Below are 17,178 nucleotides of genomic sequence, written 5' to 3'. Positions count from 1 at the left end.
TCCAGTAGGTCCACTTGAGTGAATGTTGGCTAGCGCCATTCACCGGATTCTTTTAAGATTTTTGGGAGTTTGTATTAATATTTGAAACTTGTTTGAATCTTTTATTGCACAATCCCACTTGATTTTAACAAGGTGCTTATATGTTGATATAGAGAGCCTGACAGAACACATCGGTCTTCTCTCTTCTCCTGAGCTTCTTTTTTTTAGGGGTGAGACTTGATTAAAAAAAAAAAAAAAAAATCAAATAGAGGCTTTGAAATCAACTACTGAATTAATCACATTTTAATTAATTCCTTCATTATTTTCCACACTGCTCATTCTCACTAGGGTTTCAGCCATTCTGTAGACAGTCTCAGCTATCTTCTGGCAAGAGGAGGGTTACACCACTAAAGTGGTTGACAGCCAGTCACAGGGCACATATAAACAACCATTTGCACTCACATTCACACCTACGGCGAGTTTTGAATTAAACTGGCATGTATGTTTTTTGGACGTAGGAGGAAATGAACAACGGTTTTTCCAACGATTCTGAACTAGAAAAGGATTCCCGGTATACCCCCCCCACCCCACCCGCCATACTCTCAAAGAATTGCACACGACCCGAACTGTGACAAGACAGGCAAATTCCACTCAGACCCTCAACATCTTGGTCACCAGCTCTTCTGCCTCCTTCCCTCGAGTAGGCACTACCAAGCAATGCAAATGAAAGCTAGCATACGTTCTAATCACGTCTTCCCTCTTGTAATTAATTTCTTAAACAGCTAACTTTTAATTACACTACAGCAGGCTGCCAATATTTTGTCTTGGGTTTGTTGTCAGATTCTTTGAGGCCAGTTATTATGATATATTATGCCTTACTCATTAACTGTAGTTGTCTCACCGGGCTGTACCATTTGCACAAATATATTTTTGACCAATACCAGCCTCTCACACCTGAGTAGCATCTGCACCACTTGCACAATCACCTGAGATGTATCTGCAACATTTGCAAAATTGACATTGTCCCAGATTATTGAACGACTAGTCAATTTAAACTGCATACATTCCTTGAAGTCTTGGCGCCCTTAGCACAATGGTCATTGCTCTATTTGACATTCTAACTGCTCTAAATGGTAAAGGACTCTGCACCCTTTTGCATAATTGTCAAGAAAAAAAAAAGGGTATCATCATTTCTAGATTACTGGCTCCGTGACAGTTATTGCAATGTCTTTATGTCTCAAAAGTATTCTCTCAATTGACTGGCTGTCTGTTGTCATACTCGACATGTACTGTACGTCGTACTAGCGCAGATCCAACTAGCGGAGATCAATTCCTTGTGTGTTTTTGACATACTTGGCAAAATAAAGATGATTGTGAACTGGAACAATACCGCACAGGTATGTGCAGATCATGCAAGCTCCACACAGGCAAGGCTGCATGAGTACCCAGGGACCCGGAATATTAACACCGATTTGTTACCATGTTGTCCATCACGCCCCTAACATTTTAAGTATATAACAATATTTATACTAAAGAGCAACATGAGTTAATTTAAATAGATTTTAGTTAATGATACAAAACAATTTCAACAACATAAAGGTTATGGTATTAACACATTTCATCTGATGTTGCCTGCGTGAGTTCTGATCACAAAGAAAGAAAATGGTCTGCTTCGTTGGGAATGGAGGCATGAAATAAAATCCACATATAGCTCTATTAGAATGGTACTCACAAATCCCCAATTCAGTTGACAGATGCTCCTGACAGCAAGAGAAGTGACCACTCCATTGCAGGCCTCTCTCTAAAACTTCAAGTACACACTTTTGAACGAACGAGTAGAGTGAAACCACCCCATACACATGCATAATTTAGCTAATGAATAAAGAAGAAACTGCACTATCACTGTAAATTTTACTAACTTGCTATGAACAAATAAACATTACATAAAAACATAACAAAAAGTGGTTGAAATAATTTTCATGAAAAAGTTCAGCTTTATCAAAATTTACAGTTAGGATTAGCGGTTAACGCTAAAGACCTCTGTAGACTCCCCAAAAAAAATCAGGAAAGGGTTTCAGTATCTCAAATGTATTTGGTGTTAATCAGAGGCACTTTAAATGGTGACAGTCGTGTGGCAACTTCAATTTAACAGGAATTGAATGTAACTGCTTTATTCCATTTATGAGACATCATCTCAGTTGCTTATATTTTTTAATAACCTTGGTCCCATCTCCAACCTCCTATTTCTCTCAAATACTTGGTAAAGAACCGTTGCTTCCCAGATCCACATCTACCTCTCTTCGAATAGTCTCTGATCAATTCCAGACTGGCTTCTCCCCTCTCTCTAGCACTGAACCAGAACTCAAGTTATCCACTACTCAACACCGTCATCGTCTTTGATGTGACTGCAGCTTTTGACACCATTTCCCACACTATCCTTAAGAACAGACTGTACCACATTGGCATTCAACACATCCCTCCAGTGATTCACTTTTTAGCTGGATTTCTAGTTAATTTTGGTAGACTGTGAATGAAACACCAATGTAGTACATGTGCACCATCTCCACCATGTACTGCATCCAATGCTCTACTTGGCCATTTTGTGATCCTCTCCAGTGCTCTTGTCTTTGGAGTGATGGCCAAGACATTCACCTTCCTTTTTCTACTGTCTAAACTGAGATGTAGGTCACTTTCAGACACACGAACACTAATAAAGGTCAAGAGAAGCTGTGTAAAAGTGGAACAGCGCTGTCCTATTTTGTTCAATGGAGTGATGTGTTGTTCCGCTTCGCAATATGTTGTAGTTCCTAAAATCGATTGATTTGCAATTTCCATATTGGAAATGTTGATGTACACTGCTAATTTCATGGAAAAATGACATCAGAAGATTAAGATAAAGCAATCGAATGAAAGCAAATTCGAAACTGTTTTGCTCAGTGTTGTCAACAAGGCTGTAAATGTACTCAAATGTTAGGATCTGTGGTGCAGTACAAAACCCAGGAAAGAAAAAAAATTGGTGAGTGTCGCAATGGGCTCTAAACACTGTACACGTATTTCAGAACGATATTGTTGGTGAAATGCAGTTCTCATTCTTGTATTATGGGTGCAAACATCTGTTACTCTGAAACCTTCACCGAGGTGATAAAACAGCATTGTTAATCATACTGTACAATGTGTCAACTGGTGAAGGTCCTCTGTAATTAGGTGTTGATGGGTGCTACCTGTAATGTCAGACAATGCAAACATGCCCCTTACCACATTCCTATTTTAATTGGCATCACAGCACTCTTAACATTCCCTCTGTGAAACCCTTCTACTTGTATGCTGGCAAGAGGGGAAGGTTAAGGGAGTGAAGACAGAAATGTTAGGGTGAGACAAAATAAACTAAAATCAAGTGACCTCTACCTTTTTTTTGCTGCAATAGCAGCTTTTCCAGAGAGCTGTATCAACTTTGAGGCTGGAGCATTTATTAAAAAAAAAAAAAAAAAAAAAAAGGCTCTTTCGCAAAGCATTGTATTGGCTTATGCTGCATAAGTGTCAAACAGCTGCCATAAATACTTAGATTAAATAATTGTATCCATCCATACTATCCATGATCGATAAAATCAGAGTAATTTAGAGGTGGTAGTTGTCATCGAGCATTTAGCACAATGCACAATCGATTACTTCAACTGAGCTGCTTTTTTCCTGTCTTCTTTATTAGCGATGACAAAAGGTGTGGCACACATTAGTTTACAGCACTATAATGTACAACCCAAATCGACGGAAGGCCAGTGACAGCTTGTGTCCCATGCTGAACTCATACATGATGACAGTTACCCAAAAAGCAAACTTTTGGAAAGTATTTTGCTTTTTGTCTTTCTGTCCTGGCCGTTCACCAGCATTTTGCCCAAAGACAGTTGTGATAGACGACAGCTCACCTGAGCCATGTTAAGAAAAACAAGAGTATCAAAATGGATTTTTGGTTCTCCAGCAGTTTGTTACAATGACAAATTGTACAAATTTTGGGGCGTTCAAACTCCGAGGTATCACTGCATTAGAATTTAATTTGCAGTTACTCATTAATCCTATCATACATTTGAGTAAATTCCATAAGATGTCTGTGGTTTTATTATGAGAGTTGGTGTGAACTGTTGCAAATGCACTCAAAACATTGAATTGAAAGCTGACAGACCTGAGGTGTGAGGCATTTAGTTTGGGATTAGCAGCTCCCTCAAATGACACTCTTAAGGTGAAAGCAAAAATGTACTTGTGATTTACAGTATACCAAAGAACTTTCATGGAGCTATTACAGGCAACAATTACCTGCAGTGCTGTTGACCTTTCTGGGTTACAAATTGTACTTTTTGTCCTCTATTTTGTTTTTGAACCCACAACCCCCATAGCTATGAAAAAGGGTTTTGTGATTTATCTGGTGAATGTAATTTCCACTGTCCTCCATGGATCAGTGTTTTTATGATGATGAAAAAAAACGGCCTCTGCACTTTTGGTGCATCCTAATGCAGTAGTTGGCATTTTTTTTAACCAATGTCCAGAGGCCCATGAATTTTTTTTTATAAATAGTATTTGCCAATACTGTACTGAGCATCGATTTCCCACAGTAAAGTGGCCAAGAACCGCTTTTGAGCTAACTAAAATATATATGTTGTTGTTTTCCTTTCAGCTTGTCCCTTTCGGGGTCGCCACAGCGTATCATCTCAGATGAACGCATATATATGTTTGGCACAATTTTTACGCCGGATGCCCTTCCTGACGCAACCCTTCTCGGGACAACAACAACAAAGTGGCCAAGAACCGCTTTTGAGCTAACTAAAATATATATATTTTTTTAATTGGTGGTTTTAATCCATCTTTCACAGAATTATTTCTCGTTTCACTTTTGACATTTTTAGATTGTATCCTTGGAACATACCAGAATTGTAGTCATCTAGATATGTTGATATTTTAAGGGGACAAATCACACATTTCCCCTCACAATTTCCCAGGTGTCTTAATAACATATTCGATTTGTGACACTTTGGTGAAAATACACTATGGATCAATAATTACAGAACTCCATCAACCCCTTTTTAATGCCCTCACACTAACATTCATCAGTGGAATAATATATCACCATAATTGTTACATCTTGCATCAATAACTGTCTGCACACATTCTGTCGGTCAGCAGGTTTTGTCAGTCACTAAGTAACTGGCCATTGACACATGGTGAACTCAGTTGCTTCTGTGAAAATAAAAGCTGTCTCCCTCACCCAGATAGTACCCTGGTATACCTGATTTCAGTTGAATGAAAGGCAGTCAACTCTATAGAAAATTGGGTGTAAAAATCCATCGAGAAATCTAGCATTCAGACATGGCTTTTTATCCAGACTACTAAATCCATCCACATACTACATTACCCTAGTATTATCTCTTCCAATGTATTCAACACCAGATTCCCCAGCAAGCTCGACAATGTCATTAGACCATTCTACCCACGTGTACTCCATTGCCATCTGCAGTTGGTATTTTAATAAATAAGTTCCACCAATAATTCATTAAAAAAAAAAACCCTCTGCATTCCACGCTCTGAGATGTAACATGCTCCCCCCCTCTCTCTTTTTCCCACCTTTACTCTGTCAGAGAAATCTCAATTTAGCAAACACTTCTACACTTCCACTCCTACTGCCCTGGTTCAAGCTTGCCTTTACTCTCTACTCCCCCTTTTCATAACCACTATACACTCCTCTCAGAGGTCTGGCATTGTCACTACTTGGAACTAAAACGCCCACTTTCCTTAATCATTTTTATTCTTTTTTTTTTTTTCAAGACACTTAAATGGCCTCTAAAGACTAACATCAGTGTTGTTTCATAAACCTTGTTGTAGTGTACTTGAGACCACTATGCATGGCCAAGTGTACTAAAAGAGCATAAGAAAAGGAAAAATAAGTTTACAAATCTCTCTTCTGCTTTGAAAGACATTTTATGAAGACTAATAACAAAAACAATGAGATATCAAATAAATGCTATACAAACATAGGAGATATTATAGTTGGTGATCCACAAACTGATTCAGAAAGATTCAGCACATTATGTAACTATAGTTTGGAGAGAGAGAGAGAGAGGGAAAGAGAGAGAGAGAGATATTAAATGACAGCGCAAACAAGTTGAATGAAGAAATATAGTATAACTTCCATTTTTTTTTCCCAAGAAAATTGAATCACTGATTAATTGTGAGGATTATGTTGTACTGGGTACATACAGTCCCATATGATGCTGTATATTGTATAATAATTATGCCTTATCAATTAAATCAGACAAAAAAGAATCACAACTACAAATGTCACGATAGGCCTTTTGTTTGATGTAATGGATTTTGGTAGCTTTCTGTAGTCCATTGGAGCACCTCTACTTCATCTTAAAGCCTCACTCAGCCAGAACAAAATAAGGATGATGGTGAAAATGTTTGCCACGATGATACCAAAGCCCATTTTTTTGTATCTATATCAGTAACCTTGCTTCATCCAGCCTACTTCTCATCTGCCGATATCAATAGCTTGTTGAAAACCATGGGGTGAATCCTGGCTGTCATGCTTGAGGGGACGAGTAGCTCCTCTCAACTCTCAGCTACCCATGAAGCAAGAAGGAACATGAACAGAAAGAGAATGTTGTGACTGACTTTACTGGTATTCAGCGAAGCTGGATGTGCATCCCTGACTTATTAAGAAATGCGTGTGTGTCATTATCCTCACCAAATGTATTAAATGTTTTTTTTTTTTTTTTGTCTTCACAGGATTTACGAGCGGATTATAGACCTTCCTCAGATGGAGCTCACCCCAGGAAGTGGAGTGTGGCTCGGCCAGCACAGCCACAAACACGGCCTATTCAAGGTGAGACTCCGAAGATTATGAATACAGTCACGCAATTCACTCGTGTAGTTAAGAGTGAATCTCTGATTGGAGTAACATGTTTGGTATATAAGAATTAAGAATGTATACTCCATCCATCTATTTTCTTTGCCGCTTATCCTCACGAGGGTTGTGGGGAATGCTGGAGGCCTATCCCAGCTGTCAACTGGCAGGAAGCGGGGTACACCCTGAACTAGTCGCCAGCCAATAGCAGGGCACATAGAGACAGTCGCACTCACAATCACAAGTCGCACTCACAATCACACCTATTGGCAATTTAGAGTGTCCAATTAATGTTGCATGTTTTTGGGATGTGTTTGGGATCCGAAGAAAACCCAGGCAGGCATATGGGGAGAACATTCAAACTCCACACAAGGGGTGCTGGGATTGAACGCTGGTCCTTAGAACTGTGAGGCATACAGCTGCTCCACCGTGCCGCCTAATATATACTCACAAAACGTAATTCCAACAAAGTCCACTATTTTTTTTTGTTTTTTTATTGCAGTACATTCTGGGTACTGACATCAATTAGGGATGTGCCAGACACCAATACTTTTTCGCATTAGCCACAGTAGCAGTGCCTGGGAGCAATGATCACTATTCAGCTATTTCGGTTTGAGTCAGTGTGTGATCAGGCAAGTGGGAAGAGTGACGAAGACACAAGAAATGAGACACTCAGTTAAAAGGAGGTGATCGAGTTACGTGGCCAACGCCTCCTATCTTTCAGGTCTTTCGCTCAGCTTTTGCTTGTCAAGGCACCTTGTGAGGAAAGAATCTGGGTTGAAACAACAAAAACACAGCTGCAGATGTTTTGGCCACTCAACCCTTCTGCCCCCATTCTCCCACTGTCTCCTCACTTTTATCGTTTTGAGAAACGTATTAATGCTTCCCTTCTGTTTGCATTCCATCCTGATTGGAAATTGCATCTCAACACAGCGCAGTATGGCATTTTCAAACTTTTCACTGATTATTTACAAATGCCTGGAGGTCAGTAGTTGTGTAATTAAATGTACTTGTCATTTCAATCACAGCTCACGTTAACAGGGTCCACGTTTATGGGATAACAGGTCAGATTTGCACTGGGCTGCCAAATGCAACGGAGTATGGTGGAAGATACAAAAAGACAAAGTACCAAGGGGTTTACAGAGTAGCTGCATACAGCTCACTGAGTGCTTTGAAATGTACTATATTCCCAAGCTCATTACAATGTCGATTTTTAATCACTGCTCATTTTCTCAGTCTACCGCACGTCCTCAGAGCAGGCAGAGGACATGACAGATTCTTTCAAAGATAAGATTTCGTTCCTGTTTAACCTGAATTCCTGCCCACCGAATCAATATACATTTCATTTTTTTCCCTCTTCCATATTGATTAGCCTGCAGGCACTGCTGTGGTGTAAATTTTGCTCTGAATCTCTCACAAATGCACAAAAGCCTGGAGTCTTGCTTCCCTCTGCCTTTTCTTCATTCACACCCTTGTAGCATAAGAGAATCCTTTTTCTTGAGAAGGTCTTGAAAGATGGAGCTTATTCATGGTGTTTTCTACCCACGTTTTTTTTTTTTTTTGTCCATGGAGAGTGGAGAGAGCTGCTCCATGTGCAAGGATTGCTTAAAAGCAGAAGTGGATAGAGTAGCCAAATATTATACTAAAGTAAGAGTAATATTACTTTTGTAACAATATGACACAAATCAGCAATTGATCTCCAAATATTTGCTCAAGTAATAGTAACAAAGGACTCAGTGGAAAAAAAATACAAGAGTAAATGGTAAGTAACTTCTGATTTATTTTCAAAATCAAATCATGAACATCTATTCAAAATTTCCGTATATGGAAGTTTGCACACAACTGACATCGTTTAAACATTTGAGTGCCCAGAAACCAAAAAGAGATGAAACATCCTTTGCTTTATTCACTTAAATGAGTGAATGAAGTAGCTATTGGCTCATCAGACTTATAGATTTTGTTTAGGGGTGCTCAATGCGTCAATCGCGAGGCAATCTTGATCGATTGCAACGGCGTGCCGGAAAAAAAAAAAAAAAAGAGAGATCAGCTGTATTTTTCTGACCTTTAGAACACTGCGCATGCGCAAACAACAACAGTACAGGAAAACACACTCGTCGGCGAGTTTCCCCCTACTTTAACCCCTTACATTTTTCTCAAAGTAAAGAAATGTGTCGCGGCATTTTCGAACTGTTCATGGAAAATACGACACTGACATTCCGCTGAAAAGCAAGCTGATAATGAGAAAAAAGAACAAACTAAAATCCCAACTGGCGGCCGCACACCAGTCACTTTTCACGCAATATATTTGAACAGCGAAAGCCACCACCGTAAAGGAGTACAGTTACACTGCGGTGTGAAGCCTTGGCTGATGTGTGGAAGGACATCGGAAATGTTGAGTGTTTCTCACTACAGTTGGACGAATCCACTGATGTGACTGACACAGCCCGGGTGTGCATTTTCATTCGTGTGCTGTTTAGAGACCATCAACGTGAACTCGGTTACAAAAATGTTTATGGTTCACTATGTTGTGTTGTGCAATATTGGCTCATGCAGTTATGCAAGGCACACAAACATACATTTACACATAAAGAATCCTCAATATAGTTTAAAATAAATATGTTTTACATTTTTGTAGTGGGTAGATCTTTGTGCCTTGGTCATTCTATTTTTATATAGGTCGTCCCACCTACCTCCCCCAGCCAAGCCCCCCTGCCCCCGGAGGATCGCGAGAGGCTGGCTGCTTGAAAAGTAGATCTTGTGGTTAAAAAAAAAAAAGTCAGAGAGAGAATCTCCATGGAAAAACACTTTTTTTTAAGTCTGTAATGTAAACATCTGGTTGTTTGTTTTTTTTCTCAAAACGTGTCATTTTGATTCATCCATGAAGAGATTGTGTGCAGTCATCTGACTGCCATGTGCCATCACATGACCAAGTCAGTAACACTAGTGTTCACCTTGCATGACTGCAACCGCGCCTTATACGGAAGTCAAACTGCATGATGATCATTGTAATAGTGTAAAACGATGGATTTTTTTTTTTTTACGTCAATACTCAAATTAAAGTAAAAGATATGGTCCATTCAGGGTACTCCGACAAGTACAATTTAATCAAAATTTTATTTGAGTTAAAGTAACAGAGTATATGTAGCACACTGCTACCCACGTTCACCTCCACCATCGGTTCACATTGGGGAGGCCAGATCTGCACACGGGTCATCAGAACTATGAGGGACATGTGCCAATCATTCGGTTACCGTGGCACACATTTTTAATTTTGGCATTCTTGGTCCTGTAAAACTGAGTTGGAAAAAAAGAACACTTACAGAAAATAAACTTCATTTAACATCTTCTAGGGGCTTCAGCAGTATTTCAAATGAAGAACCAGTTAATTAAATATTAAGAAACAAGGTTAATAGTTAGGATATATTTACATCAAGTCTTTCTATATTATTTAAATTTGGATTTAGTTTGAGCTCCTTCCTGTCGTGTAATCCAATTTCCACTCCAGTAGGTAGCGGTACTGTGCCTAAACGCTGGTTCGCCTACTGCTAGTCAGTGGTAAGCGCCAAGAAGAAGAATCTTTGACCCATGACTGCCAAAAGATTGCATTTGGACATTTACGTGACTTATCTTCTTCAATGATGACTGTTGCTTTCCCACACAGTAAGTATTATTTTATTTTATTTTAACTTATTTTAATATAGAGGCCTTTTTGTCCATAAAAAGTCTTCTGAACTCTCCTGTTGGTGTAAGCTATTGTTGAACCTCAAATGGTATATATTTTTTAAATTATATTTTATGGTCATACAACATATTACTAGCAATATAATAAGTAGTCTACTATCTCTCAGCTCACCTGATTTGCTTCCTCAGTGCTGTCTTAATCAGTTAATGTCTAAACTTTAAAACTGCACGGCATTTTAAGAAAACAGCTCGGTTAACCATCACATAAATAACTTTACAGTTTACACTCTGTGTGCACCTTGTGTTCCTCTCACAGGTGATGCAAGAAGGACATCGTGCAAGGATGCCGAACATATCGGAGAATGTAGCCTTACTGGGTGAGTATGGATAGGTTTCCAGTGACGTAACGGCCGTCCCAGGATTCCCTTTGACCCATCGGATAAATTAATGATGGAAAAAAAATTCACGCTTCACCTATCACCTGTGTTCTGTGACCTCTATGACACACAGGATGGTGTAATAGGAAACCCAACCATTGCTGACACCAATTTTGTATTTTCCATTCAACTCAACCTGCATCTGTTAAGAGAAGAACATTTTGTTGTCTAGCCATAATTAAGATAGAATTTTGTCAAATTTTCTTTCTTTTTTTGCTGAATCATACTGTTGGAGAATGGTAAAGAAGGAACAAACAAAGGAAATAAAGGATAATGGGAATGATTACATTTGATAAACATGCCTTGATTGTATGTGCAAAGGGTATTTGGATTTTTCTTGTTTTACATTCCAAAAATAGAAAATACTTTATGAATCTATATTGACTACACTCTATTATACTCTAATAGTTTGACTGGACATTTAAAATGAGAAGTTTACATAAACCATATAAAAAGTTACTAGGACTTTCTTGCTGTCTGACATGAAATTGTCAGACAGCAAGCAAATGAGGATTTCTAAAATAAATTCTATTTTCTAAATGTCAGATTAACATAAACAATTTATTTATTTTAGATGGGTTTTTTTCCCATTACTCTCTTCAGAGTTGTAAGTTTATCTACATTTCATGACTATTTGGTACCGTTGCCTTCAAAGTGCATGACATGGATGAAACATTTTGTACATCCTTCCACCAGCTTTTCACAATTGAAGGATTTTGTTCCATTCTTTGTGACATAATTGGTGTCACTGAGCCAAGTTTAGCCGCCTTGCTGACATCCGTCTTATCAGGTATAAACATTTATTTTCAATACGATCGAGATCAGTGCCACTCCCAAACATTGACTTTTCTTTAAGAAAATTTTTAACCAATTTGGCAGTATACTTCAGGTCATGGAGCATTTGGAAGACCCATTTATGTCAAACTTTAACTTCCTGGCTTATGTCCTGAGATGTTGTCACAGTATTTACACATAGCGTTCGTTCCGCACGATTCCATTTATTTTCCGAAGTCTACTTCTGACCCAAAAGAACCCAACCGCATGATGCTGCTCACCCCATATTACAAATTTGGGATGGTGTTCTCAGGCTTGCAGGCTTCTTTAATTCTTTTAAAGCACAGGACTTGTCTCCAATAATGAACGCCTTTGTGCATTTGCAAACTGTAATCTGTTTTTTTGAGGTTTCTTTTGGAGTACAGTAATGGCTTTTCTGGGCAGAGTGGCCTTTCACCGCATGTCAGTACAGCACTTGTTTCACTGTGGATAATGACACTCTTACCAGGTTCAGCCAGCATCTTCACAAGGTTTTCTTTTTTTTTTCTCCTCTTTTTCTTGGATTGATGTTCATGTTTGGGGCCAAAGCACCCTTATCTGTTGGACACAGAACCTGGCTCATTCCTGAGCAGTACAATGGAAATACATTCCCATGGTGTTTAAACTTGCATGTAATTGTTTGAAAAGGTGAAAGTGACGCCTTCAAGCTATTGGAAATTCCACTCAAGGATGAAGAAATATATTGGCTTTTTTTCTTCATTTCCATGATGTTACCAAAAGAAGGAATAATTTTACATTGTCTAGTTCTAATACATCTTCAAGTATATTTCTAATTAATTCAGATGTTGTCAATAAACCTATTGGGAGCTTCCAAAGAAATGGTTGCTCAAAATGGATTTATTACAAGCATTCATCCGTCCATCTTCTTAGCTGCTTAACCTCACAAGGGTCGCGTGCTGGAGGCTTTCCCAGCTGTCAACAGCCAGGAGGCGGGGTACACCCTGAGCTGGTTGCCGGCCAATCACAGGGCACATAGAAACAAACAACAGTCGGACTCACAATCACACCTAGGGGCATTTTAGAGTGTATAATTAATGTTGCATGTTTTTGGGATGTGGGAGGAAACCGGAGTCCCCGGTGAAAACCCACGCAGGCATGAGGAGAACGTGCAAACTCCACACAGGCGGATCTGGGATCAAACCCAGAACCTCAGAACTGTGAGGCCAATGCTATCTAGCTGCCCCACTGTGCTGCCGAATACTAATATTCGTACTATATAAACCTCTGACTGAAGAAAGTAATGAAAAACTATGTGAAAAAATCCTGCCATTATTTTAGTATTCTTAAAAAAATAGAGAAATAATTGTCGTTATTGTAATGGACATTGAGGTTTTCCTTCATGCCAGATAGTAATGGGGGAAAAATGTGCGTTTTTATGCAGAGTATGTAAAAATCTGTTTTTAACTATGCTTTTATCTTAAGGCTAGGGAGACCTCCTACAAGGTAAAATGGAGTTTGTCATATTTTCTTAATTTTTGCCTGTACACATTAATTTTGATGGTTGTGCTAAAGTTTTCGCCAAGCATTTGGAAGTTTATATAAATCTAGGGATGTTACTAGATACAAAAATAAACAGATCAGAAGAATGCTATTGGAATTGGGGGAGAAAAAAAAGAAAATCAGATGGTCACAAAAATGTAGCCTATTGTAGAAATATTAATTGGCCTAACTCTAGTTATTAGTATTATATGGAGTTATTCAATCATGGAACACATTAGAATAGATGTCTTATCTGGTGTCAATGCTACAATACTGCTTTTTACCAGACCTGTAGACTTTATCTCCATTGTGGTTATTCATTCGGTGATGTATGAAACGGTCTTTCTTTGATTTCCCAAGGTACCATTCCATTATCAACCCAGAGAAGGCCACGGAAGTGAAGCGAAAAAAAAAAAAAAAAACCCTCCATCTTCATGCGAATCCAAGAGTCCTCACCTTGATTGAGTAACTTTCTGATCACAAGAGCATGATCGCAGAATAGCTAGACTTTCTGGTGTGGTATTCTTGATCAATAATTTTTAATGTATCGAATTGTAAAAATTTGAAGGGAAATTCCGGTGGTTTGGATCAACAATGTTTCCAATAGGTCATGTAATATGTACTGTATCTTGACAATGTAATGTTAATCCAGAAAATTCATATTTGTTGATAAAAAATCTTCTGAAAACACCATTAAATGAGGATTAATATTATACTGTCAAGATACAGTACATATTACATGACCTATTGGATACATTGTTGATCCAAACCACCAGAATTTCCCTTTAAACGAAGATACATACCAAATTGAATACTGTATCTTAAAACGTCAGAGGACACAGATGTAATTGATTTTCTTGATTTCTTTAGAACCCCTTTTCAAACCATATCTCCCATTTCAGAGTGATTATATAGTAGATATACACCAGTTAAATCGATAAATATGTTTCAGAATGTGTGTTTTGCCTTTTCCAAACTTATTGCTGATCATGTCGAACCAGCGTGTTTCAAAAAAGACTCAGCAGAAAGCATTGGATATACAAGTGTAGTGAGGCAGAGGCTGAAACCAGCTGCGGTGCCAACTATTTTTCCTATGGCTATCGAGACCTCCACTGCCGGCAGGAGAACTAAATCTCACAGCTGCCATTGTGCAGGGGCAAACTGGCACAGACAAGAGGTGAGGACTTCCTTGTACTCTATATACCTACGGCTCTTACATTTATGATGCACTGGATAGTCGGGGGGAAAAAAAGCCCCACACAGTACTTCTCAGTATTGTCTGTAGTTTTTCTTATTTGACAAAGCCAACAGACACTTTTTTTTTTTGCAGCATGTAATAAAGCTACTCAAGCGAGAGACACAGACTATATAGGAATACTGCATACTATGTAAAAGCTTATTCTATCACTGAAACAAATATGAATTTGTAATAGGGATAGTTGTGCTAAAAAATACTGGCGCCAATGGGGTGCCATAACTCTAAAAACACATGCTTTTGACATATTGTCACATCAACCCAGTGGTCACTCTCTTTTTCTCTTGTACGGCTGCGCATGGCTGCTCGTCATCGTCACAGTCAGGTTCCGACCACGGTCGGCTCAAACGTACAGTTTGACGATGCCAAGTTCAGCCAGGTGTTCCTGTATGTTTAACTCCTCCTCCTCCTCCTCAAATTCCATCACGTTGCTCACCATTGGGGATAAAGTGTAGCGCATTGTGTTGGTCATGTGCAACGTCACTTCTGGTAGCCCTTGTGGGTAGAGGAACCACACCCCGGTGTGTTGAGCTTCGAGTATGTTCGGTGAGTGCTCAATATGCATATTAAAAACCTCATTTTTAACGAAACTATAGTTGACATGCTGGAAGTGACGTGCTTGTATTAAATATACAACACATGTGACTTTTAACTGACCCCAAAACATCTTTGTCCTCTGAGCTTTTAAGAACTGCAAAAGCCCTGCAACCTTATGCAACTGCTTTAATACTGTTTTCCACGATCAAGTATGATCAGATCTGTTCTAATAAATTATTGAAACGTTCATGTTAAAAATAGAAAATACCAATAACATTTATTTTGCAAAAGAACACTATTGAGTGCTCTATCCTACAGAAATATGCAATGCAACCTTGTGTAACTTTTTAACTTTTAAGTCTGATCAGCTCTGTTGTCCTAAATCGCTGAAATTTTTTTAAGACTATTAGTCATTTCAAACAGCTTGAATTGCAAGAGGACTGCATCTTTTTGCGCAATTGTCAAAACAAATAAATCAACAACGATTCTGGCATTACCAGGTTACGACCAACCTTTTATTGTGCTGTGACTTTTTTTCCATGTGTCTGTCTTAAAAGTATTTGCTGCCAACTGACGGTCTAATGTTGTACTAGAGTGGCTCCAACAAAAACTTCAACTAAAGACAAATTCCTTGGCAAATAGATATTCAGCTTCTGATGTTTCATGTACTTTTTTTCTCAACTTACATTTTTTAGATTTCTAGTAAAGAAAGCTCAATGTGTGTAGGACCGAAAAACTCTGTCATGACTTTTCAGAAAAATGTAGAGAAATATTCAGTCAAAATGACAGCCATTTTGTGGATTTAACAGTGAAGCAATAAGTGTTTTTGCCAGTATTTTGAAATACAATTAAATGGAATTCATTGTACAGTAAGCACCAACTGCATATAAACCCTACTGAATTAATTGGTTGAACAGCATGTTTGTCAATTCATCAGAAAAGGGCCTTAAGAGTGTAAAATTAACATTTTATGCTGTAAAATATAGTATATTGTGTAAATGTTTACATTTTTAAAACCATATTTACTACAGAAAAATGGTGGAACCAAACATTTTTTTTTTCTGTAAAATTTACAGATGTATTTAGTTTTAAAGTGTGTCCCTTTCAAAATGCTCCTGGAATAGCCAATCATGACACTAACATGTTCCAATTTGCATCTGGAATGTTCCAAGCAGGTATTTTTGGACCATTCCTCAACTTTGTAGTTTATTGCTGTCACTGTCCCAACTTCTTTTTTTTTTTTTTTTTTTTTTTGGAAGGTGTTGCTTGCATCAAATTCAAAATGAGAGAATATTTGGAGGAAAAAAAAAACAATAACAATCACTTTGAAAACTAAATATCTTGCTTGCGTACTGCATTCACCTGAATTTAGGTTGAAAAGGATTTGCAAATCATTGTTGTTTTTGTTTTACAGTGTCTCGTCTTGGATTAAATTGAGGGTTGCAAACAATTTACCTGCGTAACATTAATTTCTTCACTTGTTTAGTTGGTATTGTATGATTGTAAAACTGATATGGAATTCAAAAGGATACATATACTGTCTGTGTTATCTAATTTTGAATGAGGAAAAAAAAAAAAAGATTTTAAATATGTTTTGTGTCCCGTCTGTTTCAGTACACTCTATAACTTGCCCAGTAAATATTAGATACTGGTCAGGAACACTCTTAGAAAAAATAAAGAAGCGCTGGGAAACTTTTTCCTCCAATACATCGACCCAAGATTATTGATCCTTCAAGGACGCTGCAGGTCATTGTTGAGCCTGACATGTGGCACATCTCAAGTAACATGCATAATCCATCCATTGATCCATTTGGTACATGACGTATTCAGTTATTTTTATGACTGTACCTGCTTAAAATGTTATTTTCAATTCGTTCATCCGCTGTATGTTTAGGAGGAACTTTGCAACTACAAAATACAGATGCAGAAAGAGATGGCACAGTCTTATCATTATTGGCTTTACTGTTTGAAAGCAAAAGGAGAATTTCAAAGCTGAAATACAATACATGTAATACAATACGATGCCCATGCCATCACAGTGCTTGACTGGCCAGCAAACTCACTGGATCTAAATCCCATTGAGAATA

At 38.2% G+C, this 17,178-nt stretch overlaps 1 protein-coding gene across 2 annotated transcripts in view; it reads left to right on the top strand.

Annotated features, from left to right (window-relative positions):
* The window catches only part of LOC133498273 (protein kinase C-binding protein NELL1-like), a 216,065-nt gene that overhangs the window by 60,720 nt on the left and 138,167 nt on the right, over positions 1 to 17,178 (top strand). For both annotated transcript variants that reach the window (XM_061814900.1, XM_061814901.1), the window contains one exon: positions 6,751 to 6,847. In XM_061814900.1, coding sequence (XP_061670884.1) covers positions 6,751 to 6,847 — 97 coding nt within the window. The remainder of the gene's footprint in view (positions 1 to 6,750; positions 6,848 to 17,178) is intronic.

Source organism: Syngnathoides biaculeatus, chromosome 3, assembly GCF_019802595.1.
Source record: "Syngnathoides biaculeatus isolate LvHL_M chromosome 3, ASM1980259v1, whole genome shotgun sequence".
Taxonomy (NCBI): domain Eukaryota; kingdom Metazoa; phylum Chordata; class Actinopteri; order Syngnathiformes; family Syngnathidae; genus Syngnathoides; species Syngnathoides biaculeatus.
The sequence above is the reverse complement of the archived record's forward strand: the minus strand, read 5'-3'. Positions and strand labels throughout refer to the sequence as shown.